Here is a 24,382-nt window from a genome sequence, read left to right on the forward strand (position 1 = left end):
TAAGCAAGAGGGAAATGACGGTTGTGGGGCAGGAAATGTCATAATTAGCTTTGCATTACCAAAAAGGCTGGAGCAGGTGTTTTGTAGAATAGTAAGCTGGATTGTCCTGGTGGCAATTTCAAGGTGAGCAGATGATCTGGAAGGCTTCAACTTGCCGGTCTAATAGGATATGGGTCTGGGGTATGGCTGGTAATTGTCAATATGGATTTCTATTGGGCTCTTCTCTCAGGTTGTTAAAATAATGTTGAAATATTTTAATTATTATACATAATAGATAATGTTATTATATATTTATAAAAAGAAATGAGAAGTTCTATGGGATAGTAGAGAGCTGGACATGAAATTAGGAAGATTTGACTACATCCTGGCTGTATCTGGGCCAGTTACTTCATCTCCTTAGTGTCCCCCAAGCAGCTCCGAAGACTTGAGTTGCAAAGTGGGTGCCCATCTGCCTTGGTAAAGGGAATCACTCACCAAGTTACCAATGAATTAAAAAAAAGCTTACGTTTGGAATAGCATTTTCTTTAGTTACAAAAAAAAAACAAAAAACAAAAAAAAACCAACAAAAAAAACAACAAAACAACAAAACCCAAAACCCAAAAACCAAAACAAAACACATAGTCTCATGTGATGCTCCTAGCAACCTATCAGGTAGATAGGGTATGATCTCCATTTTACAAGGGAAGATGGATGTCAAATTTTCTCTGGGCAGGCCAACCTCTCTCTTGAAGCCACTGGAATGTTAATAAAACATAGCTATGATTAGGTCCTCTCCCTGCTTGAAAAACAACATTGAATTGCCGAAATTCATACAGCTGGTAAATATAATAGCGCCAGATCTCCTGGCATTGAGACCAATTTGTTTACCATTTTTCCACATCATTTCAACTGTGGTATTCATATGAGGAAACTCAGAATTATCAACCCAGTGCTCTTAATGAGAACACACTGACACAGAGATTAGATTAATGAGAAGATCCGCTGTTGTTCAGGGTTGCTGCTGGGCCCCATGACAAATGATAGTTAACACTATCAAGGTGCATTTCTACTCCCTGTTTGTACTAGAGCTGGGATTTCTCCAGGCTCCATTTTGGCTTGATGGTGGAATAGCATCTCCTATAACTCATCTGATGGAGAACGGCAGATGGTTGGGGAACAGTGGGGTATAATGGGAATAGTCCTGAATCTGGCGTCACAAGAGCCAAGAGCAAATCGCAGCTCTGTACTTGTTCTCTGTGAGATCTTGGGGAAATGATTTCCTCTCTCTGGACTCAACTTCTTCAACTGTAAAAAGAAAGGGGTGGAACTAGCTGGCCTCTGAGGCTCACCCTTCCAACTCTTGTGTGGGATCCCATGATATAGCTATTACAGCATGGATACAAAGCTTGTCTCATTAGTATTGCTGAGGTGACAGAGCATATTATATAAATATATAATATATATATATACATGTATATATGTATATATACATATAAAAATCTTTATATTTTGTTTTATATTATTTAATTTATTAGGCTATACATATACATTCATTTTTGTATAATAATGGCTTTTTATTTTTCAAAATACACGCAAAGATACTATTCTCTTGAAAGAAATCTCAAAATGAAAATTCTCAGAAACATTATAGTCAGTGGAAAGAGACCTGTATGTGCCAAAATGTTTGTGGCAGCTCTTTTTGTTGTAGCTAAAAACTGGAAGTTGAATGGATGTCCATCAATTGGAGAATGGTTGGGTAAATTATGATATATGAAGGTTATGGAATATTATTGCTCTGTAAGAAATGACCAGCAGGAGGAATACAGAGAGGCCTGGAGAGACTTAAATCAACTGATGCTGAGTGAAATGAGCAGAACCAGAAGATCACTGTACACTTCAACAACAATACTGTATGAGGATGTATTCTGACTGAAGTGGAAATCTTCTACATAAAGAAGATCCAACTCACTTCCAGTTGATCAATGATGGACAGAAATAACTACACCCAGAGAAGGAACACTGGGAAGCGAATGTAAACTGTTAGCACTACTGTCTATCTACCCAGGTTACTTATACCTTCGGAATCTAATACTTAATGTGCAACAAGAAAATGGTATTTACACACATATATTGTATCTAGGTTATATTGTAACACATGTAAAATGTATGGGATTACCTGCCATCGGGGGGGAGGGAGTGGAGGGAGGGAGGGGATAATTTGGAAAAATGAATTAAAAAAAAAAAAAAAGAAACATTATAGTCAAATTCCTAGACTGTATTAATCACTATTGTGTGATCACTATTTTCTCAATGGTACTTTATTTTCCCAAATACATGTAAAGATAGTTTTTCTATGTTCATTTTAAAAAATAATAGCTTTTTATTTTCAAAATACTTGCAAAGATAGTTTTCAACATTCACCCTTGTAAAAAAAAAATCCTTGTGTTACAAACTTTTCTTTCTTCCTTCCCCCCAGCTTCCTCTCTTAGATAGCAAGTAATCCAATATAGATTAAATTTGTGCAATTTTACATTTTTCATGCTGCATGAGAAAAATCAGATCAAAGGGAAAAAATGAGAAAGAAAAAAAAACGACAACGACAAAAAAGGGTGAAAATATTATGTTGTGATCCACATTCAGTCCCCATTATCCTATTTCTGCAGATGGGTCTCTCCATCACAAATGTATTGGAACTGTTGAAAAGAGCCTAGTCTGTCACAATTGATCAGAATTTTGTTGTTACCGTGTACAGTGTTTTCTTGATACTGAGGCTACTGTTGAGGAGGAGATGCTATGATCAAGGGCATACTTGGGTTAAACACATTCTGAGATCATCAAAGTCATTCTTCCTAAGCAGGCTGATCTAAAATTTCAACATGGTTCATTTGAAATGGGGAACCTTATACTGGTAAATTATTTTTAATAATTGCTTTCTTAAGGAACGCTATTGTCAATTGGGGTTTTTATAACACAACATCTTGCTAAGCTTTGTTGTCCTGATTTTGGGGGTGCTATATCCTGCTCATTTGTGGGGGGCTTAGTGGATAGAGCTTGGAGTCAGGAAGACTCATCTTCCAGAGTTCAAATCAGATACTTCCTAGAAGTGTCACCCTGGGCAAGTCACTTAAATTAATCCTATTTACTCAGTTTCCTCATCTGCTGGAGAAGAACATGGCAAACTGCTCCAGTAACTTTGCCAAGAAAACCCCTGTTGGGGTTTTAGAGATTGGACATGACTAAAACAACCGAAAACCAATTCTGATCATGTTATTCTTTTTTTCAAAAACTTTTAATATCCTTCTATTGCCTAAATTAAAATTAAAATTCTTTAATCTGAAATTCCTGGCTCTTTGAGATTGGATTCCATTTGATCTCTCTAGACCTACTTATTAGCTAACATAATATAACATACATGACATTTCATGACACAAAAATAACATCACAACACAACACGATACAACCTATGTCTCACTATTTTCCCTCATACTCCATGCAACTTCTTGTCCCTCAGAGCCTCCACTGCTATCCTTTCTCTGGGCCTTGCTGGTGTCATGCATTCTAATGGGATTGTCCCACCTCAAAGGTAGACTGGAGCCAGTGCTATGAGAACTGACTATTAAAACTTCAGTGTGAGCATTTATACCTTGGAAACTGGCCAAGGAAACTGGATCAGAATTCAATTGTTTTGTTGATTAGACTTGAGAGGGATGGAGAAAAAAGGTTATAATGCAGATTAAATTTAAAAGAAGTATGGATATTTTTCTGGTGGTTAAACATTTACCAGCATATCCCTTTCCATCCCTTCTCCGACTGTTGAAATTCCACACTTTTGAAGGTTCTGGTCAGTTCCTCCATGAAGTTCTCCCAAATTCTCACAGCTGGTAATGACCTCACCCTCAATTCTGTGCTTGGTCATCCCATAAACTTGCAATATATAAAGCCGCATTATATATGACACATGCTCACAGATACACTTAAAGCATGAATATTAGGTTTTATTTATGGGCATGTCTCAACCCCAATGGAATGCAATCTTTCAGGGTTTCTTTGAAGGCAGGACCCTATCTTGCCTATCTTTGTTTCTCCTTCATTACCTAGAACATAATGAGAACTTACTGAATTCTCACTGAGTTACATTTTGTAGTTCTCACTGTGGAGCCGAGATATGGTCAGCTTCTGGGGTTCTGGCCTATTTTTCTAAGTTGGCAAAATGAAACCTGAAGTGGAAGTCCTTGAGGGCCTTCCTTCCCCCTGCAGTGAGGATGTGGGCTTCTCTTGGTTGATTCAAAGAAGTGGGATCGTAGTTGATTTTGAAATAGCGTGGGGTCAGCGATATAGCAGATGACATCTCCAAATGAAAGATGAAGCGCTTCCAACCACCAGAATCTTGGAGCTGCCTCCAGCAAGAGGCACATTAGCGATGTATATATTGAAATGAGAAAGGAGAGAGACTAAATGCTCCTTCCTTCCATGCCCGTGGACATCTGTTGCACGTTATTTTTGTTTCTGGGTAAATGGATTGGTGCTGTGATTTACTTAGATTAAATACTTGGACTGAAGTGTCTCATATATTTCCCCATCAACTTCACGATGCAGCAGATTTAGTTTCAGTCTGGGATGCCAGATTGAATTAAATGCTTTTTTAAAGCCCGAAATCTGACAAAAATCTTTCCCTCGTCAGCTCTTTTAGTCTATTTTTTTAATGAGCATCTGCAGAATAATGGTGTGGTCTGTGGTTTATTTTCTAGAAAGGAATCCAATTTGGCTTTTGGGGATGATGTCATAATTGCTCAGATAATATATTATGCTTTAAGTGAGAATAATGCTGAATGACTTCTCATAATACTGCACACTCAGGAGGGCCTGCATGGGAAGGGCACATGGCTCAGCTGATGGAGAGGGCTAATCCTCCTCTCTGGGCCACTTTTTATCTCATCAGCACTTTGGGCTTTGACATTTTCTTTAATCTCTTCTTGGACCACTCTTTTTCCTGGGTCTGATCTGAACCACTCCTTCATTTCTGTCACTTTGTGCTTAGAGAAAGGGAGACTAAGAGAAAGGATGGAACAGCTGATGGTCGTGTTCAATATTCAGACTGAGTTCCTTGTCGCTTTGCAAGTCTGCTGGAAAGTGACGAAGTGACCAGGTTCTTCTAAGTGAAATTTCATTTTCTGGAAGCAGAGTCCAAACGTGGTGGGTTTTGGATGGGTGCCACTAAGTAGACACACTCATTTCCCATGAGTTTATCTATAGGAAGGCTTTGGGGACAGGTTTTGTTTGCAGAATGATGCTGCCAGAAGAACACTGTACACAGTAACAGCAATATTGCACCATGATCAACTGTGAATAACTTAGCTTTTCTTAGCAAGACAATGATCCAAGACTATTCCAAAGGACTCACGTGGAAAAAAAAAAAAGTATTATGCACCTTCAGAGAAAATCTGATGGAGTCTGAATGCAGATTGAAGCACACTTTTTAACCTTTATTTATTTCCTTGGTTTTGTCTTGTTTTGGTTTGTGTTTTCCCTTACAACATGACTAACATGGAAATATGTTTTGCATGACTGCACATGTATAACCAGTATCAAATTTCCTTGTCTTCTCATTGAAGGGAGAGAATTTGGAATAACAAATGTTGAAAATCGGTTTTACGTGTAATTAAAAGAAATTAGAAAAAGAATTTTGTTTCTAGGATACATATGTATGACTAGGAAAGCTGCTGGTAGGCCAGTTTTCTCCTCTGTTCACAGTTTCCTAATCCTACGGCATGAATGTGGGTTCAGTGTCACTCTCTGGTGCTCACCTCCACCTTCACACACACGGTGTTTTAAGCATACTTCCTCCTCACAGATCTAATTACTTTTCTCCCCCAGATGGACCAATCATTTTTTACGAGCTTCCTAAAAAAGGCACCAGGGCCTACTCAATTTAATTTGATTCTTATTACTCTCTGACTTCAAAAAAAAAATCTAGTGAATTAATGGACCTTGGTCCAGTTGAAAACAGAACTTGGAAAGACGTATTTTAGACCCCAAATTGAATGATGAAAATCTGTAACAAAAAAGCAGGTATAAGATAGCTGAGGATCGTGGAGATGTCCCCATATATAACAGCATAAAAGATCTTTGAGTTAATTACACTTATTTTTGAAAAATTATGGAGAAACAGGGAGGCAAGGATAAAAAAACTAGACAAAGTAAATGTGAAGATGAAGGCAGTGAAATGTTGTGTGAAATTTGAAAGTTAAAGCAGAATGTTAAAAAGCTAATCATCGCAGACAATGGAATCATGGTTTTATCACAAGTGAATCAATCTGGTGGGAATGCTGACTGAATTAGCAGATGAAGAAAAACAGCAGATGTCATACTCAGGCAACAGTAAATCAGTGGTGACTGAGCTGATTTCAAACTGCCTTTGATGAAAGTAAGTTCTCCAGCTCAGCTGAGGAGGAGCCTGTTATGGGGACAGTAGGACCAGCCGTATATATTGACAGAGCCATGTGGCTGGCAAAAGTGGGTCTTGTTCTAACTCACAATTCACCCAGGACAGAATCAATTTCATCCTTTTTAATAATTTTTTTTTTTTTTCCCTTTGAGGCTGGGGTTAAGTGACTTGACTTGCCCAGGGTCTCACAGTTAGGAAGTGTCAAGTGTCTGAGACCAGATTTGAACTCGGGTCCTCCTGACTTCAGGGCTGGTGCTCTACCCACTGAGCCACCTAGCTGCTCCCAGTTCCATCCTTTTCAATGAGACACTCTTACTAGTGACAAGCCCTAAAATCAGCCAGACACAACTTATCCCATCCATGGGCTCAGGGTCATTTCTAACTCTGGCTGCCAGCGATTGCTCCCTGACTATTTTGCTGTGTCCACCACAGAGCAGACGAGCTTCTGCCCAGAGGATGCTGGGAACTGTGGGACTGGACAACAGGGCAGAGAGAAGGGGGGGTGGGAGCCCAGGACACACAGCTTAAGGGGGGCTCATCTTAGCATTTGGACTTAAGGAAAGAGCTGTCCTGTGCTGGAGTACAATGAGATGAGGAAGAAAATTGAGTGCCGGCGGCCTAATCTCACGGGAGGAAAACGTGACTGCCAGGGCCAAAAGAACTGCTCTGTCCTTCCTGAGGGGAGCTGACTGCCAGGGGGTCACCTTCATATTCCAGTTGGAGAACTCCCTACTTCATAAATGCATCCTAATTGTTCACTTGTGATCCAGACAGAAAGAAAAGTTTTTTTTTTTCCCTTTATTTATGTAAGGGTTAGAGTGGCTGGTACAAAAGAGCTAGAGGATTATGGGTCAGAACCCCTGGGCTACAGCTCTGGTTCTGGGACCAAATCCCTCTGTGAATCTGGGCCCCCAGCTCTGCAGACTGAAGCAATATCGCAAAGGTGTCGATGGCGTCTGGAGAAGAAGGGGAGTGGATTCACCCCAAGAAGGAAGTGGGCAAAAGCAATGGGAAGCGAAAGGGAAGATGGAGAAGGAAAACCTCTCGACTTCAGGGAAAAGCCGAGTTCACCATCTCACTGTGAGAAAACGCTCCGGCCGACGAGGCAGAGCTGTTCTGCGCAAAAAATTACGGAGACGGGACCAAGGAGCTAATTACATGTTATTTTATGGAGAAGAGACAGCATGATCACAGTCTATCCATAGGAGAGGGTGGGTTGTCGTGCTGAGTGCCAAGGGGGCAGAGAGAGTAGAAATACCTCGGCATGGCGCAGCCAGGGTTCCCTGGAAAGGCATGGGCACGAAGTGGGACGAACTGGGCTGGATGCGGGGCCGGGGGGCAGAGAGGGTACCTTGTGGGGAATCGGAGGGGAGGATGAGCTGACCTATGGGCTGGGCCCTCCAAGCCCCTGGGGCACCCTGGGCTCTGAGACCTAATGCCCGATTGGTGGGACACAGAGGAAGGGTGCTCCTGGGAGGACGGCCGTCACCATGAAGTGGATCCTCAGAGCAACAACCACCCCCCTCCTCAAAGGAGAGGGAACAGCTGGGTCAAAGGGTCACCATGAGGCCCCATGGGGATTCAGTGATCACTGGACTGGAGGCAGCAGCTCCCACCCTGAGGAGGACCCGGGGGCTCGAGCACCTGGATCTGCGCAGAGGGCACCTTGTCCTGGCACTCCCCACCCCCATCTCCTATCGCTAACAATGGTCTGAGCGGGTCTTTGGCAGTCGAAGGTCGGCAGGAGGACCTGGGCGGGTGTTCCAGCCTGAGTCTCTCAGGGGTCAGAGCTCTTCCCTAATGCTGGCTGCGTGCTGGGATGGGTGATCTGGCGTGCCGGGGTCTCCCGGCTTCCAGTCCGCTGGCTGTTCGTCCATAGCCGCGAAGTCCTCCATGAGACCGCTTTCCACGGCGTGGCGCCGGAGCCTCTCGTTCCCCAGAAGCCCTTGCATGTTCATGTAGCCATGCTGGCAGAAGGGGGGCAGCTTCTGGCGTGTTAGGGCAAACAGGAAGCAGGACTCTGTCCAGAGAGAACAGCAAGAAAGGATTTCCATAGGTTAATGTCTCAGGAACCTTTGCAGTAGCCAACAAACTCACGGGGAGGGGAGTACTGCCCATCACTGTGTGGAAGTGGGATTTAGGCCCGCAATGGCCTGATTAGACTGGCAGGCTTCTCAGCCACAGGGGCTCAAAGAACAAAAATCCAGCCAGAAGATTCTGAGGAAAAATCCCATGAGCTACGGGTCACTCTAAAAGAGCTCAGCTGCTACGACGCGGGCCCTGCCGAGTGCTCTGCACAGCCCAGGAGATGTCGGGAGGCCCTGGCAAGAGGGCCAGACCCCTGGCTCAGCCAGGCCTGGCCTGGAGCAGCGGCCAGGGCCCCATCCCAGTCTGAGCGAGGTGGCAGTGAGCAGAGTGAGGGTGCAGCCTGGGGGCCCCACTGTGCAGGGCGCGGGAGCAGGCAGAGGACCAGGGAGGACTAAGCCCCTTTAGGCACTCGGGGCCCGCATCCCCCTCGGGCACTACCTGCATAGAAGCTTCGAAGGTCACTGTTCAAGCAGTTCTCCAAGAAGCGCCTCAGGGGGAGGATGTGGGCAATGGGCGCCGTCCAGTCCGTGAGGAAATCCTCCACGATGTGGTGGATGGCGACAGGGCGAGGCAGGGGCCAGTCCGGGGCCCTGGATGCCATCTCCTTCTCTGGAGGGGGAGAATCAGAGCCTGTTAGCCAGCCTGCAGTCAGGGAAGGGGCAGAGGGCCCCTCAATTCCTGCCCACTGTAATGCCAGCTGTGCCAACAGGCCAGCATCAGGGCTCAGAGCTCTCCTCCCGGACACGGGAACCGAGCTGACCGGAGACTCACCACTCAAGGAGAGCCACAGTCCCCTTCTGCATCCTGGAACCTCAGAACTGGGGGATGCCCTGGTCTAACACTCAACCACTGAGGCAGCCCAGGGGAGGGTGCGAGGGTGGGCTTGGAATCAGGAGGACCTGATGTTTCTGAGCTGTGTGCAAATCTCATCCCCTTTGCTAAACCTCGGTTTGCTCATCTGTACAAAGGGGATGATGAGCTTCATGAACCTGACAGCACTTGCTCCACAGAGCAATGAGACAAGGTGTGGAAGGAGCAAGACCAGGGCCTAGCTACCAGGACCGCGTGGGATTCCTTTCCGGCACCTCCGAGAGCCGCTCTCCTGCCCCTGCTGGGCACGTCATGGACATGAGAGGGTGCCCCCTCAAGCCTCCCCTAAGAAATCCTATTCTGTGGGTGCCCTTACTAAAGACTTAGTTTCTCAGCCACCTCCCACCCTAGAAGGGCTTCAGCTCTGCTGGCCGCCTGGCCCGGGAAGGCCCAGCTCACCAGTGGGGAGGCAGTGGTAGTAGTAGATGACCGGGTGAAGGAAGTTGGACTGCCAGGCATCCTGCACGTCCCCCACGGCGCGGTCGTAATAGAAGACGTCTTTGTCTGGCCCCGAGAAATTCTTGCCGTACTCCATGGTGATGACGAAGAGGCCGTGCTGGGCTTCCCGGCCCGTGAGGGTCTCCAGCTCTGCCAGCATCCGGATGGGGAACTCCTCCAGGTACTCGAAGCCTGTGGCCTTCCTAGGGAAAGGGCGACAGGGGAACCTGTCTCTGAGGGCAGTGCCGTGTCCAGGGGGCCCAAACCTTGTGCTCTGTATCATTCCTGGTGCCAAACCCCAAGTTACCCAGGGATAGTCTGGAAAACCCCACCAAAAAGTAAATGTGGTACTATTAAATCTATGGAGAAGCTGGAGTTAGGGACCGGGGACCATTTCATTTATGCACAGGCCGTGTAATAGAATTAATTATTATTATGTGAAACATGGATTTCTACAAGAGAGGGAGCCCCGGGAGGGAGAGGGCGGTGGCGGTGAACCAGACGCAACGGGAAGGCAGAGCCCGGCGGAGTGATCTCCAGCACTGTCCCCTTGGAGGCTCAATCAGTGCTGGTGGACTGAGCAGGAAGCCAGCCCTCTCTGGGCTAGGCCGGGACACATATCAGGCGGTGGGGTCGTCCTGTGAAAAGTAGTTTCTAAACATCACCGGGCGCTGTGCCTGCCACTGCTACTGTTACAGGGCTAAAGGAAGTGTGAAATACCAGGACAGGTTTTCTAAGAGAAGGGGCTGGGGCTATTCCAAAAGCCAGAGGAGAATGAAAGGCTGTGGGGGCCAGTGACTTACTCCTTGAGAAGGATGACGTCCGCCAGCACACTGAACATCTGGTACAGGCCCGAGGCCTCGTTCACCCGGCGGATAATGGTGTTGGTGAGCTGGGTGATGGGATACACAGGAGAAGGCCAGGGGATGCCGTGATGGCGATGTTCCAGTAGCCGGTGAACTGCTCTTGCTGAAATGGAGACAGGAGGGAACCCAGTAAATCAGGGGTGGGCGGGAACCGGTTTGAACAGGCTCCAGAGAGCCGATGGCTGAATGTTCAGCGTGAACGTTCACTTCTTGGAAATCAGCAAAGGTTACAAGTCGGGGCTTGGTTTATTGTTTGGTTGATTGTCTAGACGCAAAGTGATGGAGAAAATGTCAAAACTGCAGACTGAACGCAAAAACCGTCTTGCATGTATTCCCCCCACCCCCACCCAATGTTTCCCAACATCCCTTTGCAATAAATGAAAACATGCTATTTGATTTTTTCCCAACAGGAGGCCGATGAAGGAGTCATCAACTTTTACTGAGCATCCATCGGACCTTCCCTGGTCCTACAATCTAGGGTGTGTTGGGGAGGTGGAGAGCAACGGGGGCAGAAGACCGTACAAGCAAATCAAAGAGCCAACACATCCCAAGCCAAGCTTGTCATCCTCCCCTCCCCTCCCATCCTCCCCCTTCCCATTTTCCCTTTCCCTAGATGCCCCCACCCTTTCTCCAGGCTTCAGCTTTGACGTCTTTCCTCTCCTTTACCATCCACGTCCAATCTGTAATTAAGTTTTGTCAATTCTTCTTTTAAACTATCGGGGAGATATTTTTTCCTTTTTCCCCAGTTCATTTAAATATGATTTTATTGCTATTTTTTGTTTCCTCGTGGCCTAGATTTCCTTCTGTATCCCTTCCTCCTTCGCTCTCCCAGGAAGTTAACGCTCGCAATGTAAAATTTTCCAAAAAGAAAGAAAAAAAAAAGGAAAAACGATTCTCTTTCCTTCCTTTCTAATAGGGTCACCCTCCTCGCCAGGCCATCTGCTGGCACGGTGTCCTGCCTCATTGTATCAGCTCTGATTGCTCTCTCACACATTCCTTGCAGGCTGGATCTCCTGAAACCCTTCATTTTGTCACAGCATTCACTGATCGAGCAGCTGCGGCTGCCCCTACTTCTTGCTGAATGGTGTTCATTCAGCTTTTGTCTCTTTGCCAGGTGTCTGTCCAAAAGCATCTCCCACCATTTGCCGGAACATCCTCCAGAGTCGGGTTGTGCTCGTTTGTGCCCCTGGATCTTTGGTTGATCAATCCCGCTTCCAAATCCCCTGACTGCTTGTTCTTCCAGCCTTGCCTGCCCTGTGAAGTCTTGTAGGATAATGGGCTGGTGCCTTTGAGATCAGCTAGGACCACTGCTCATTTCAGAGAGGGGAAACTGAGGCAGAGAGGTTTGTGCACCTTTTCCACGGTTTAAACTCAGCCTCTTTGGCTCCCACGGCCGGACCAGGCTGCCATGGCGAGCTCAGAGGCTCTTTATTTCCCTCTCCTCTGTCCTGGCCCTTTGCATCGGGGGCACATTGTTGGTATCTGTTTCTTCACTATGTGTTTCATCATCTCCCCCCCTAGATTAAGAAGCTCCTTGTAAACAGAATCACAGGAGCACAGATTTTAGAACTGAAAGGCAACTTGGAGATCCCCTAGTCCAACCTCTTCATCTTCCAAATGAGAAAGCTGAGGTCTTGAGAAGGGAAGTGATTTGCCCACAGATGCCCGGCTAGGGAGGGACTAAGGGAAGAACCTGCAATCACTTCTTCCCGGCTCCACGTTCAGCGTGCTGCTATCTGTGGTGTCCCGCTGCCGCCTTCTCCATGTTGTAGCTCACTCAGCACGTGGCTGGACATGTGCCGGTCATCCAATAAACAGCTGTCGAATTAAATTGATTAGATTACCCTGAAACCCACGCACACACTCTCCAGGCTGGGGAGTCGCTCCCTTATTTGCCTTCGGAGAACAAGGGCTCACGCCAGGCAATAACATGCTGATTTACTGTCACGTCTGTGCACTTGCTGGGGGCAGGAATGGGGGGATAATGGGAGCTTCACGTTTAGGTAACAGTCTGTAGTTTATAAATCACTTTCTTGTGGGAAGGTTGGAGGGGGGGAGGGAAGTTTTTTGACATTTATATGAAAAAGCTGTTCTGTCTGCTTCCCATGCAGTGTGGGCGGCACTGGATCCTTGCTGGATACACAGCTGTTCTCATTGTTCCTCTGCGAGTACTGTATTTTTGTCTGCTACCACATATTTGATCAGTCAGCAAGCCCTGTTGATGCTTCCTTAGTAGGGTGGTTTTTTAAAAATCTCATTTTCTTTTCTCTTTTCACCAGCCCTTTATCATCCGATAGCTGTATGTGTGACTGTACGAGTCTCCTCCTGGTCTCTGTGCCTCCTGCCCATTTTCAACTCTAGCCTGTTATGCACATTGCACCCAGATTCATCTTTCCTTATAAAAAAGGAAGTAAGCTTTCAGCAGTCATCTCTGGACTCAATGACCTTCTTATTACCTACAAGATAAAGTTCAAATGTTCTCTCTTGGGCATTCAAGGCTCTTCATCAACTTGGCCAACTTCGTCTACCACTAGGCCCCTGTGGGAAACCTTCGCTTGAGCCAGACTAATCCATAGTCACTCGGTGCCTTAAAGAGACCATATAAACATCATTTGTTCATATCCTTCTCACCTAATATACGTTTCTCCAATCCTGCCATAAAACACCTCTTTATCTCAAAGGAACTGCTTAAAACCCATCTTGAGAAGCTCGGCCCTTTCGTCTTGCTCGTTCTCTCAAAATTAGTTCCTTTAGCTTCATGAATCTGTGCTGTCCTGGATGAGGACACTCTGTAGCCCCTGCAGGCATCCTCAACCCGCCACTTCTGTCCCTATAAATCAATTCTTCACGGGTTTACTCAGTATGAAGAGGGCTCATTCTGCTCCCCCCGACCCTTTTTCCATGACCGGGCCACCTCCTTTTCTGGCCACACGTGCCCATGACTGTCTCCTTGATGTCCCTTCTCATAGATCGCCAGATGTCGTAGTTAATTACCTTCTAATTTCTAAATTCTAAACTCATATTTCTTAAGACTCCTCCATAGCACATAAAGGGCATTAGGTAGAGCAGGTCCACGATCTCAGCATGGGTAGGAATCAAAACAGCAGGAGCTCCTTTAGTTTCCATGTTGGAATCTTACATCTTCTGGAGGCAGCTCAGTCATATAGACATCAAGAGAAAAGGCTCAGCCTTCAGCATCTTTACTTACGCCATTGTGTAAGACCACGGCTACTGGAGTGCCCGTGGCTCTCTACTAGAGACTCACCCCAACATGACACGATCCAGTAATTATTACTCTTTGGGGCCAGCCAGCCAACCAATTCTGAACCTGTCCAATTCTATAACCATCTACCTTCTCTGTCGTGTTCACAAGGATATCACGAGACCTTGCAAATACGATGAAATCTTACATGAATCGTCCTCTTCTAGCAGTCTACAAAACATGATAAGAAGGCAGTGACGTTATCTAGCCTGACCTAGTCTTGATGAAACCATGTGGTCCTTACTGACCACAGATTCCTTTTCTAAATATTCACAAATTATTTCCTTAATGGTACATTCTAGAATTCTGCCAGGAATTGGAAACCAGATCATTTGTTTATACTTTGAGGACGTTAAGCTTTCTTTTTTTTTGAAAATCAAGACCCTCTCTGTCCATCTCTAGCACTTCTGCCTTCACCACAATTTCCCAATGATCATCCAAATTGACTCCACAAGCACATCTGCTAGTTCTTTTGTTATTCTGGCGGACGACTTGAATTTATGAAGGGCAGGGAGGTGCCCTGTTGTCAAGCTCGTCACATGTTTTTGGTTTCAATTTCCTGTTGATCATTTTCAGTTTACTCTTGTCAGTCTAGAGATAGTTGATACAGAAGATAGAAATAAAATAAAATCTGAACGTCAATTCCCACTCCTTTCCCCAACATCTTTTATCATCATCCTATCCACTCCAACTCAACACACTTTAAAAAAGCCTTCTTGTTATTTCTGCATTCGACGCTGGTTTCCTGTTAGCTTCGGTATACAGTGCCAGCTTCTTGTTTTCTTGAGCAATCAGTGCTAGCTGAAACTTATGCTGAACTAATTTTCTAGGATCATGCTCTTCTGCGCAAGTCTTCTCAAAATCTAAGTTGTTCCATGAGCTCCTACTGATGGGGGCTGAGGTCCCTTCAAGATTCCTTTCTAATTGCCCAACCCATGGCTGACCTTGATTCACAAATTCTGGTCAAAGGCACCCTTTGAATATCCGGGCCCAGCCCCACTATCAGCTCAGCTTCCCCCAGCCTCATCTGATCTGAGCTAACTGAAAAGCCCACAGAGAACTTAGGGGTACCACCCATCATCTTCTAGATATAAAAAGGGCCAAGCCGGAGCCCTCCCAGCCAACACATGGCATCCTTCCAGCCATGTTCGGGTTCCTGCCCGCCCAGCGGCCACCTCTGGCCCTGGCGTCTAACTTAATTTTATTTACAAATTCCTACAATAAACTTTTTTATTATCAATCTAGGTTTTCAGGCCTGTAAATTCATTTACAGGGGACACTGCACCTCATGGGATTATCTATGTGCCGAGAAATGGGGTTCCCCCTTTCCTTTCCCTCATTACTACCTCTTTCAGACATGTTGCTCCTCTCCGGGCCCATGTCTCCTGAATAATCTGCCTTTGTGCCATCAGAATTCCATCCTCTTCTCTAACCATTACCCATTAGAAGATGGAGTACCTGCTTCCTTTCAAGGAACCTTTCATTTCTGTTTGGCAACCAGTTTATTCTTACTGGTCAAGAACAGAGTAGTTCTCCAAGCATGAAGTTATCTTTAAGGTTAATTCAAGAATTCATCTTTTGGGGCAGCTAGGGGGCGCAGTGGATAGAGCACCAGCCCTGAATTCAGGAGGACTCGAGTTCAAATCTGATCTCAGACATTTAACACTTCCTCGCTGTGTGACCCTGGGCAAGTCACTTAACCCCGATTGCCTCAAAAAAAAAATTTTTTTTTTTATCTTCCATTTTCCGTGGAACATTCTAGCAGCCATCCAGCCTTTGGGCTAGATTTGCAACTAGCTTCTTAAACCCATCATCCATGTCCTAGTTCTGGCCATACAATCTTTCTTCCTCCATTGGCTTTTATTTCTGAGCTCTTCATTCATGCTCTCTCCGACTGGGACACAGATCTCTTTGTTCTTAATATGGTATCTAAGGTGACTCTACCCGTCCACTTCTTTCATCTCATCTGCTCCTTTTGAATACATTTTCAGTTTCTAGAACCATATGGCTGTCATGAATCACATCCTACCGACTCAATGAACTCAAATTTCCCTCCATTCCTTAAGCTTTCTGGCTTATCTTTTTTGTTATCATAATTTTGCTCCGTTATATATTGACACATGAAGCCATGAATTTTTGCCTTTTCTCTGTATTCAGATGTGCTAAACCAAAGTGTTTTATATTTACATTATGCATTGTAATGGGGCTGGAGAGCCATGAAATTCCACTATCATATTCTCTGTCTGGTTCATCACTCATTTAAAACAATTTTTTTTTTTTTTAAATGAAGCAATTGGGGTTAAGTGACTTGCCCAGGAAGTGTGAAATGTCTGAGACCAGATTTGAACTCAGGTCCTCCTGACTTCAGGGCTGATGCTCTATCCACTGCGCCACCTAGCTGCCCTCCATCTAACATAGTTTTACGTAAGGTTATCTTTTTCAAAATCTACTAGAGAAGTTAGGTGCTGTGGGCATGGGGCCGGGGCTGGGAGGGATGCTGAAAAACCCTCTCCAGACTATTTCCCTGACAACATGCATTCGGATGTAAAATATATGGTCTGGAAATCAATAGACAAAATGATGAACTTCCTCGCCAAATTGGAGGAATAATGAAATGTAAAAGTTAGCATTAAGGCAACACTGGGCTCTGGATTTAAATACAGAGATGTCAGGACGTAAAGCCCTTATGGCTTTTATGGCAAAATTAATTGGCCCACGTAGAATCCCGCTGTGCAATAAACCGTGATTCAACAGCAGAATGAGCGATCCAGAGCACCATGCAGATCCAAGGTTCGTGTAGGCCGCCATCACTAATGAGAGCCTTAAATTTCCCCCTCCCAAGCCGGCGTGCTCCTGCTCGGTCTTCCATGGAGGTGGGTTTCCCCATTTGCCTTCCAGGGGGTATTTAAAGTAGTTTAAAAGAACAACAATGCAATAAAACACCAAGGAATAGAGGGTTTCGCAATGTGGTAACTACAGCTCCATTACACTAGCGTGGATATATTTCAGCCTGCAGAAAAGGAGAGAACTGGATTCTCTCTCCAGCTTCTTTGATAACCTGGTAACTCTAAGTGACTCCCCTTCTCTGGGTCCTGCAGGCTTCATTTACAAATGAGGGGCTTCCAAGCCCAAACAAATGGCAGATGGGGGGGTGTTCCCCTACTGTAGCCTTGGCTAGAGGTGAATGCAGGAGTGGGAGCAGGAATTGGAGAGAGGAAAGAGGAAGAGGAGACACCAAGGAGAAAGAGGAGAGTTTCAAACTTATAGTCAAGAACTTTGGTCACTGCTGCAGGACAGGGATGTCTGGCGTCAGAGGGTGTGGGACATTTCTGGTACACTGACGGTGCCGGAGGTCCCTGGTCCTCAATTAGGGTCTTGTCCAGGGCCTGGTGAGTGTCTTTGATAAGGTCAGATACTTCTGTTTCAGAAAGAATGATGGGAAACCCCTTATCTCAACATGAATTAGTGGAGTGACTGGGCCGCCCAAGAAAGTGAGGGAGATGCTGAGCTGTGTTAGGAGGCTCCTGGGAGTATGGAGGCGAGAGCTTCTCCACCCTGGGCCCTGAGCAGACCACGTCTGAAATACTGTCTTCGCTTTTGGGGACCACAACTTGGGAAGGGTGATGGGCCTTGAATCCCCATCATGGGAAATCAGTGGAAGAACCTGGGGCTTCTTAGCCTGGAGAAGACTCAGAATAAGTGGAGAGAGTTAAGAAGAACCAAGATGAATGAAGGCGGGAAACAGCAAAGCCAAGTGTGTTTCCTGATAGTTCCCACCTTCCCAGAGTAGAAGGGACAGGAGGCGGGGGGTTCCCTTTGTTGGATGAAGGGGAGGTTATGGGGTAGGGAGAATCTTTACCGTATGAGCCAGATAAAATGGGGGTATCATAGGGAAAACAGAGTTAGGAATTCACATTCAAGCTCCGACACGTCCTAACTCTTTCCACCTGGGTAAATCTCTTAAGCCTGACTGCCTCAGTTTCCTCATCCATAAAATGTGTTGGAGAAGGAGATGGCAAATCCCTTTGGTATCTTTGATACAATCTCTGAAATCCCCAAGGGAATCATGGAGAGTTGGGCATGAGTGAAACCAATGGACACCAACAAGCCGGGTGCAGCTCAGGGACTGAACAACCTGGAGATTCAGGCTCTCTTCTTGAGAACTGGCAATAACTAAACGGGGAAATCAGCTGGCCATGATACCAAGCAAAGAAAGATCCAGAATGTACCCATTTATCAGCTCCCGTGACTCACCTACCAGTCAAAAAATATCTTAACCTCATGCAGAGAAACAAATACGAACGTTATTTGACCACAGGTTCACTGGAGTTCAGAGCTGGGAGGGACCAAAGAGTTCATGAACACTCTGATTTTATAGAGGGGGGAAATAGGCGTGGCCAAGATCTAAACGAGATCAAGGTGGCTTTGGAACCTGGGCCTTTCCTGACTCCAAGTTCAGCGTGTTACCTCCACTAATAAAGGGCCTCGTGGACCTGTGCTTGGGACGTCCCATTGTTCCTAGGTCAAAAATGGAGCTAATTGTTATGAGGAGTCGTGGTGGGTAAAGTCTCCAGCTAGCAAGACAGAGGGAGGACAAAGACGTGATGTGCCATTCCCTGAGGAAATGTAGGAAAGGACGGGGGAGGATTCTACCCCATCCCCACCGGCAGGGAGGGGGCACTGAGTCTGCCCTGCCAATCCTGGTGCCGGCCACGGCCCAGCCCGCGAACCCCATGCAGAGAGGCCGCTTTAGAAGTCCAAGCTGCTCCGTCTGGGTCAGTCCTTTACCTGGTGACGTGCCTGTGCTCACCTGTGTATCGGAATCCGTGAATGAAACCTCCGGCAGATTTCCTATAGTCCACGGAGTGGCTGGCAGTGCCCAGAACAAAGAGCCCACGTGTTTTCTTGGACTCGTAGCTGCCTTTGATCAGCGGGTACTTTTTCTTTTGCCCTTTCCCCGGTTCCAGTCCGAGAGTGCTGGAGGAAGAAAGGAGGAACAATGGCTTGGGCTTGGGCTTGGGATCCCAACTGGTCATGAATCTAGAACCCTCTGGGCCTGAGCTGCCCAGGGTGATATCTCAGACCCAGGCTCTGCAAAACCTCAAAGCTGAGTCTTGGGAAGGCTGTGGTTTGGGGAGGGTGGGGAGAACATCCTGACCTCCCTAGAGGTCAGATAACCCCAGTGGGCAACTGGCCGGCCTTCCTACCCGGAGCTGTGAGCAGTGCCGGCATCAGCCCTCCTCTCCCAGGGTGTCAGCCCCCTGGAGAACCATTCCCTCATTCCTGGTGGGCCCAGCTCAGACTCACCTGCTGAAGATCGAGAAGTCGAAGGTGAAACCCAGGCAGCGGATCACGCGGTCATAGGGCACGCGCATCGCAAAGTTGTCCACCTCATCCTGGGGCAGGGAGACGTTCTCGGCACTGATGTTCTGGCCAGTTTTGTCCAGCAAGACCTGCAGGGTGATGTGCAGTCTGCCCTTACGATCCTTCACGATGGCCAGGTCCTTCAAGTCCGTTTCCAGCAGTCCGTCCAATGACTTCAGCTGGTAAGTGTCCAGGAGGCCATTGTTGACCGCTCTGAGGCCCAGAAAGAGACTGTGAGTCCTCTGTTGTGCAGAGGGAGAGAACTAGATCTTACTCTATCTCTAATTGTGAGCCTGTCTCCGAGTCCAGCGGAGCTCTGATGGACCATCTACACCCAGGGCCTTCAAGGCTTACATAGCCTATAATTTCCCTGGAGGTGGGACCCTAACTGCAATTCCTCTCTGATGGAACGGAAGATTTTTGAGAACCGGGACTACATGAAGCCAAATCCTCATGTTGGGTGTGCCATGGTCCATCAAGCTCCCTGGCAGAGCCTTTCTAGGGCAGTAGCACCTGTTCAGGTTTGCGTTCTACAAGTTTAGGTTTCAAGTACCCATAGCCACAACCAGACATTGAGGAAGCATCAGAGAAGGCCTGAATAAAGCTGAAATCCCCAAATCTTTTAAACCAATGGGCAATGCCCTTCTGACCCGGATGCAGTGTACTGTAGTACAGTACAGAATCTAGAGCAATCGGTATGAAAGTCTAAACAATGATATCACATAGCTACCCAGCTTCTGTGTATGTGTGTGTGTATGAGAGAGAGAAAGAGAGCGAGCGAGAGAGAGAATGATGATGAAAAGAGAAAAGGAGAGGGGAGTAGAGAGAGACAGAGAAAGAAAAGAAGAAAAAAGAAAAAAAAGGAGAGAAAAAAGAAGAAAAAAAAAAAGACCAGAGAGGGGAGGAGAGGAGAGAAGGGAGACAGAGAGAGAAAAAGAGACAAAAAAGAAAAGGAGAAAAGAAGAGGAGGAGGAAGAAGAAAAAGAAGAGAAGGAGGAAGAGAGGGGAGGAGAAAGGAAAAAAGTAAAAGAAGATGAAAGGAGGAGAGAGGACGAGCACCTGTGCTATTGTTCTTTAGGAAGCCCTAGCAAATGGTCTTTGGTTTTCTTTGCTATTTCCCACTCCAGCCCCACCAGGGACCCTACCTCAGGTCCCCAACGTAGTGAGTGGCCCAGGAGAGGCGGATCCGAGAACGGCCCACCATGTGGATGAAGTTGGTATAACCGAGGATGTTTTCAGCTGTCTCAAAGGCTGAGTTCCCACGGCCCAGGATCAGTACATTTTGGCCCGCAAAGTCCTCTGGGTCAATAGACACTGACTCATAGCCCTCCACATATTCTGATCCTGGGAAGTCAATCTCATTGGGGATCGACACACCTGTAGCCACCAAGAGCACACTGCAGGGAGAAAAGTGAAGGGCGTCCTGGTTAGTTCCAAAGGTACTGAGGACATGACACCTGAAAATTAGTCTCATTTATACAGTTTTCCGGTTTGCCTGCTTCTATCAATCACCAATTAATCTTTATTAAATGCCCACTGTATGCCAGGTTCTCCTCTAGGGCATGGGAATTCGAGTACAAAGAACAAAATGATTCCTAGCCATGAGGTGCCTGTGGCTAGATTGTGCCGTGATGCACAGCACCCCAGGCCTGGAGTTAGGAAAACCTGAGTTCAAATCCAGCCTCAGACACTTCCTCACTGTGCGACTCTGGTAAAGTCACTTCATTCTGCTTGCCTCAGTTTTCTCATCTGTAAATGAGCTGGAGAAGTAAATGGCCAATCACTCAAGTATCTTTGCCAAGAAAAGCCCCGATGGGGCCACAGAGAGTCAGACAGGCCTGAAAAATGGCTCATCTGACTAATGAAAGAAAGAAATATTTAGGCAAAACCAGAATGAGCCTTAGAGCTGCAGGGAAAGCTGGAGATGGCCCCGTCCAGCCCCTTATGTTAAAGGTGAAGAAGTTGAGGTTCATGCAGCTTAAATGGTTGGGTTAAGGTTACAATGCAAATAAGGAGCAGAGGTGGGACTAGGCCCCAGGTTTCTTGGGCTCCTTGCCCAGGGGTCCCACAAAGCAGAATATGAACCTGGCACATCCACCTGCTGGGCTGCTGTTAGCATGGAGCTTTCTCGGGCTCCCCTTCAGCCGTGCATGGAAGGAATCTGACAAGCGGTCATCCTGTGTCCGCTGGAGAACCCCCTACAAGGAAAGGGGGGCCCAGGAGCTCCGGAGCCAGCACACTTTATTTCCGGCCAGTCCTGCTTGTTAGGAAGCCCCTTAATTCCATTGCTATTGACCGTCCCCAGAGAAGTGACTCTGGTTTATTTGGGAGGCGCCCCCACTCTACTGGGGACCTTACCCAGGAGACAGAAGTTGAATCTGAAGTCCAGACTACTCCTGGCTTTTCCTGAGCCAGGCTCACAGTCCCCCTGATGGCCTGGCTTTGTCTCCCAGCTCCTACCTGCCCCCCCCCCCCCAACAACCTTACTCTACATATGTGGCAAGAACCCTAAAGATACCGCCTCCAGCCTGGACTTCGACACCACCAGCAGCAGCGTGAGCATCTTCCCACTTCACCATGGCACGGCACTTCTGCTGGCAGAGGCTGCACCTTCTTTGGAACATGGTGCCCTGGGCACTGAGGCTGAAAGGACACTGTGCTCCATGTCTGTGGCCTGGCTAATGTTACCTGCACTGGCAGCCCTGTGGGCCGGGAGGAGGGAGCGGGCCAGGCCGCAGTTACCTGCACCAGCAGCCTCGGCCCCTGTGGGCTGGGAGGGAGAAGTGGACACGGCGCTCCGGGCCCGGTCACAGTTACCTGCACCGGCCGGGAGGAGGAAGCGGGCCGGGCCGCAGTTACCTGCACCGGCAGCCTCGGCCCCTGTGGGCCAGGAGGGAGAAGTGGACACTGAGCTCCGGGCCGTTCGCAGTTACCTGCACTGGTAGCCTCGGCCCACAGAGGAAGAAGGAGCGGACAGGGCGCTCGGGGCTGGGCCGCAGTTACCTGCACCAGCAGCTTCGGCCCCTGTGGGCCCGGAGGAGGAAGCGGACAGGGCGCTGCGGGCCCGGCCGTGTTACCTGCACTGGTAGCCTCGGCCCCTGTGGGCCAGGAGGGAGAAGGAGCGGACAGGGCGCTCTGGGCCCACAGCCATGTTACCTGCACTGGTAGCCTCGGTCCCTGTGGGCCCGGAGGAGGAAGCGGGCCAGGCCGCAGTTACCTGCACCGGCAGCCTCGGCCCCTGTGGGCCTGGGGGAGGAAGCGGGCCGGGCCGCAGCTACCTGCACCAGCAGCCTCGGCCCCTGTGGGCCGGGAGGAGGAAGCGGACAGGGCGCTCCGGGCCCGGCCGTGTTACCTGCACTGGTAGCCTCGGCCCCTGTGGTCGGTGAGGAGGAAGAAGTGGCCGTTCCAGGCGCGCGGGCTCTTGCTGAGCGTGACGCGGACGATGGCCGTGCGGTAGCGCACGTGCAGGCCGAGGCTGCCCGCGAAGTCCCCCAGGTAGCGCAGCATGTCCTCGGCGCGCGGGAAGTACTCCTTGGAGTAGTGCCTGAAGAGGCGGCGCGGGTCGTGGCTCAGCAGCGAGTTCCAGTCGTGGCGCAGGTTGAACTCTCCGTTCACCTTGCCGGTGTACCTCTTGTTGATGCTGATGAGCTTGCGGTGGCGGGGGTAGCGGCTGAAGAAGCTGCCCGGCGCCCCTGCCCGCTCGAACACCACGTAGTCCCTGCCCGCCCGGCCCAGAAAGTAGGCCATCTGCAGGCCCGCCGGGCCGGCGCCCACGATGCAGTAGTCCCAGTGGGGGAAGAAGGGGGGATGGGGCGGGGGGCTCAGGCTCAAGGCTGAGTGCAGAGTCAAGGTCAGCAGCAGCCCCGGGGGGCCTCTCGGCAGGGCCATGGCAGCGAAGGGGTCAAACCAAGGGGGGGGTCCTGTCTTGGAGAAGTCAGCTGTCACCTCTGGGTACTAGCCTGCCCATCACCTCCTTGTTGCCATGGCAACTGCTAGGGATGCTACTTTCCCGGACAGAGGGGAGAAAGTTTCCTTCTTACATTTCCCCAGGCTTAGGGGGGCCATGCTGCCCCCCTGGGCTTGCACCTGCTGGGGAAGCCTGTCACTCTTGCCCCAGCCCAGGAAGGGGTGGGATGGAGATCAGAACGATGGGGCGTGGCCTTGCCCTAAAGAGGGCGTGGTCAAAACAGGCACCTCCTCTGTCACGTGCTCCTTCTGACTCCCCCTCCCCTCCTCACCGCCCTCGCCTTCCCAGGTCCCAGAGAGAGCTCGAGGAGCCTCCCGATCGCGATGCCGCCGCGCAGTCAATGAGAGCGAGGCTGGCGCGGGCGGAGGAGGAGCCGGGCTCTGGAGGCTGAGGCTCCGCCCCCAGAAGCTGGGCAGGGGCGGGGCACCACGTGACCGCGTGGTCCCCTGGGGTATGCTGCGGCTGCGCGCACGGCCGGTCCCTGAGCGTCCTGAGTCACGTGTCAGGGGACCCGCCGAGATTTAAAGAGGCAGAGAACAAGAGATGCTTTTCCCTCCCCCTCCATCGCCCTGCGGGGGTGCCTGATGACGCCATCCAAAGGGGCGGGTCACGCTGTCTTTTCAGGAGTGAGCTCCCGTCACGAGTGGGGAGGGGTACGGGCAAGGCTGGGTCTCAGAAAGCTGCCCTGCTCCATGGTGAAGGGAGCACACCTCCAGTGGGTAGTGCCTTAGAGCCGGGCTCGATCCCAGCTCCCTTACATTCATTAATGGTGCCATCCTGGGCAAGTCCCGGGACTCCTCCCCCTTTCCTCCCCCCCCAGCTTCCTCCCTGGCTGACCCCTAAGCTCACTTCCACATTAGGACTGCCTGGGACCAAGACCTCGAGGGGAAAGATGGCGTTTGTGACTCTCGGCTCCCTCAGGGAAAGCATTTTATTTTAGGCATTTAAACATCCGATTCTGGGAAGGGTCTTGCGAGCAGAGTAGAGGACCCCGGCGGGCACCGGCTGAGACCGCCAGCAGCCTTTGTTCATGGGCATCCACTCTGGTTGGTGTTGGCCGCTCCTTCCTGCCCAGTCCAAGCCTGTTAGATGGTAGGGGTCCA

General features: G+C 48.6%; 1 protein-coding gene across 1 annotated transcript; it reads right to left on the reverse strand.

Moving 5' to 3' along the window:
• Nucleotides 1–7,575: 7,575 nt before the first annotated feature.
• FOXRED2 (FAD dependent oxidoreductase domain containing 2) lies at nucleotides 7,576–23,618 on the reverse strand. Its single transcript, XM_074271577.1, has 8 exons — nucleotides 22,665–23,618; nucleotides 20,458–20,709; nucleotides 19,256–19,525; nucleotides 18,759–18,925; nucleotides 10,624–10,789; nucleotides 9,782–10,023; nucleotides 8,951–9,121; nucleotides 7,576–8,444 (listed from the first exon to the last, which is right to left on the reverse strand). Exons 1-8 carry the CDS (start codon nucleotides 23,198–23,200, stop codon nucleotides 8,209–8,211), a joined length of 2,040 nt encoding a protein of 679 aa, XP_074127678.1. The 5' UTR covers nucleotides 23,201–23,618; the 3' UTR covers nucleotides 7,576–8,208.
• Between the last annotated feature and the right edge of the window lie 764 nt (nucleotides 23,619–24,382).

This window comes from Sminthopsis crassicaudata, chromosome 5 (genome assembly GCF_048593235.1).
Source record: "Sminthopsis crassicaudata isolate SCR6 chromosome 5, ASM4859323v1, whole genome shotgun sequence".
Classification (NCBI taxonomy): Eukaryota; Metazoa; Chordata; class Mammalia; order Dasyuromorphia; family Dasyuridae; genus Sminthopsis; species Sminthopsis crassicaudata.

What these genes read in the sequence shown, in the direction of transcription:
- FOXRED2 (XM_074271577.1), bottom strand. Translation starts at nt 23,200, where the DNA reads ATGGCCCTGCCGAGAGGCCCCCCGGGGCTGCTGCTGACCTTGACTCTG. An exon ending in GACTTCTCGATCTTCAGCAG is followed by an intron (nt 18,926 to 19,255) that starts GTGAGTCTGAGC and finishes TTCTTCCTCCAG; the next exon opens with CACTCTCGGACTGGAACCGG. An exon ending in CTACCACTGCCTCCCCACTG is followed by an intron (nt 9,122 to 9,781) that starts GTGAGCTGGGCC and finishes CTCCCCCTCCAG; the next exon opens with AGAAGGAGATGGCATCCAGG.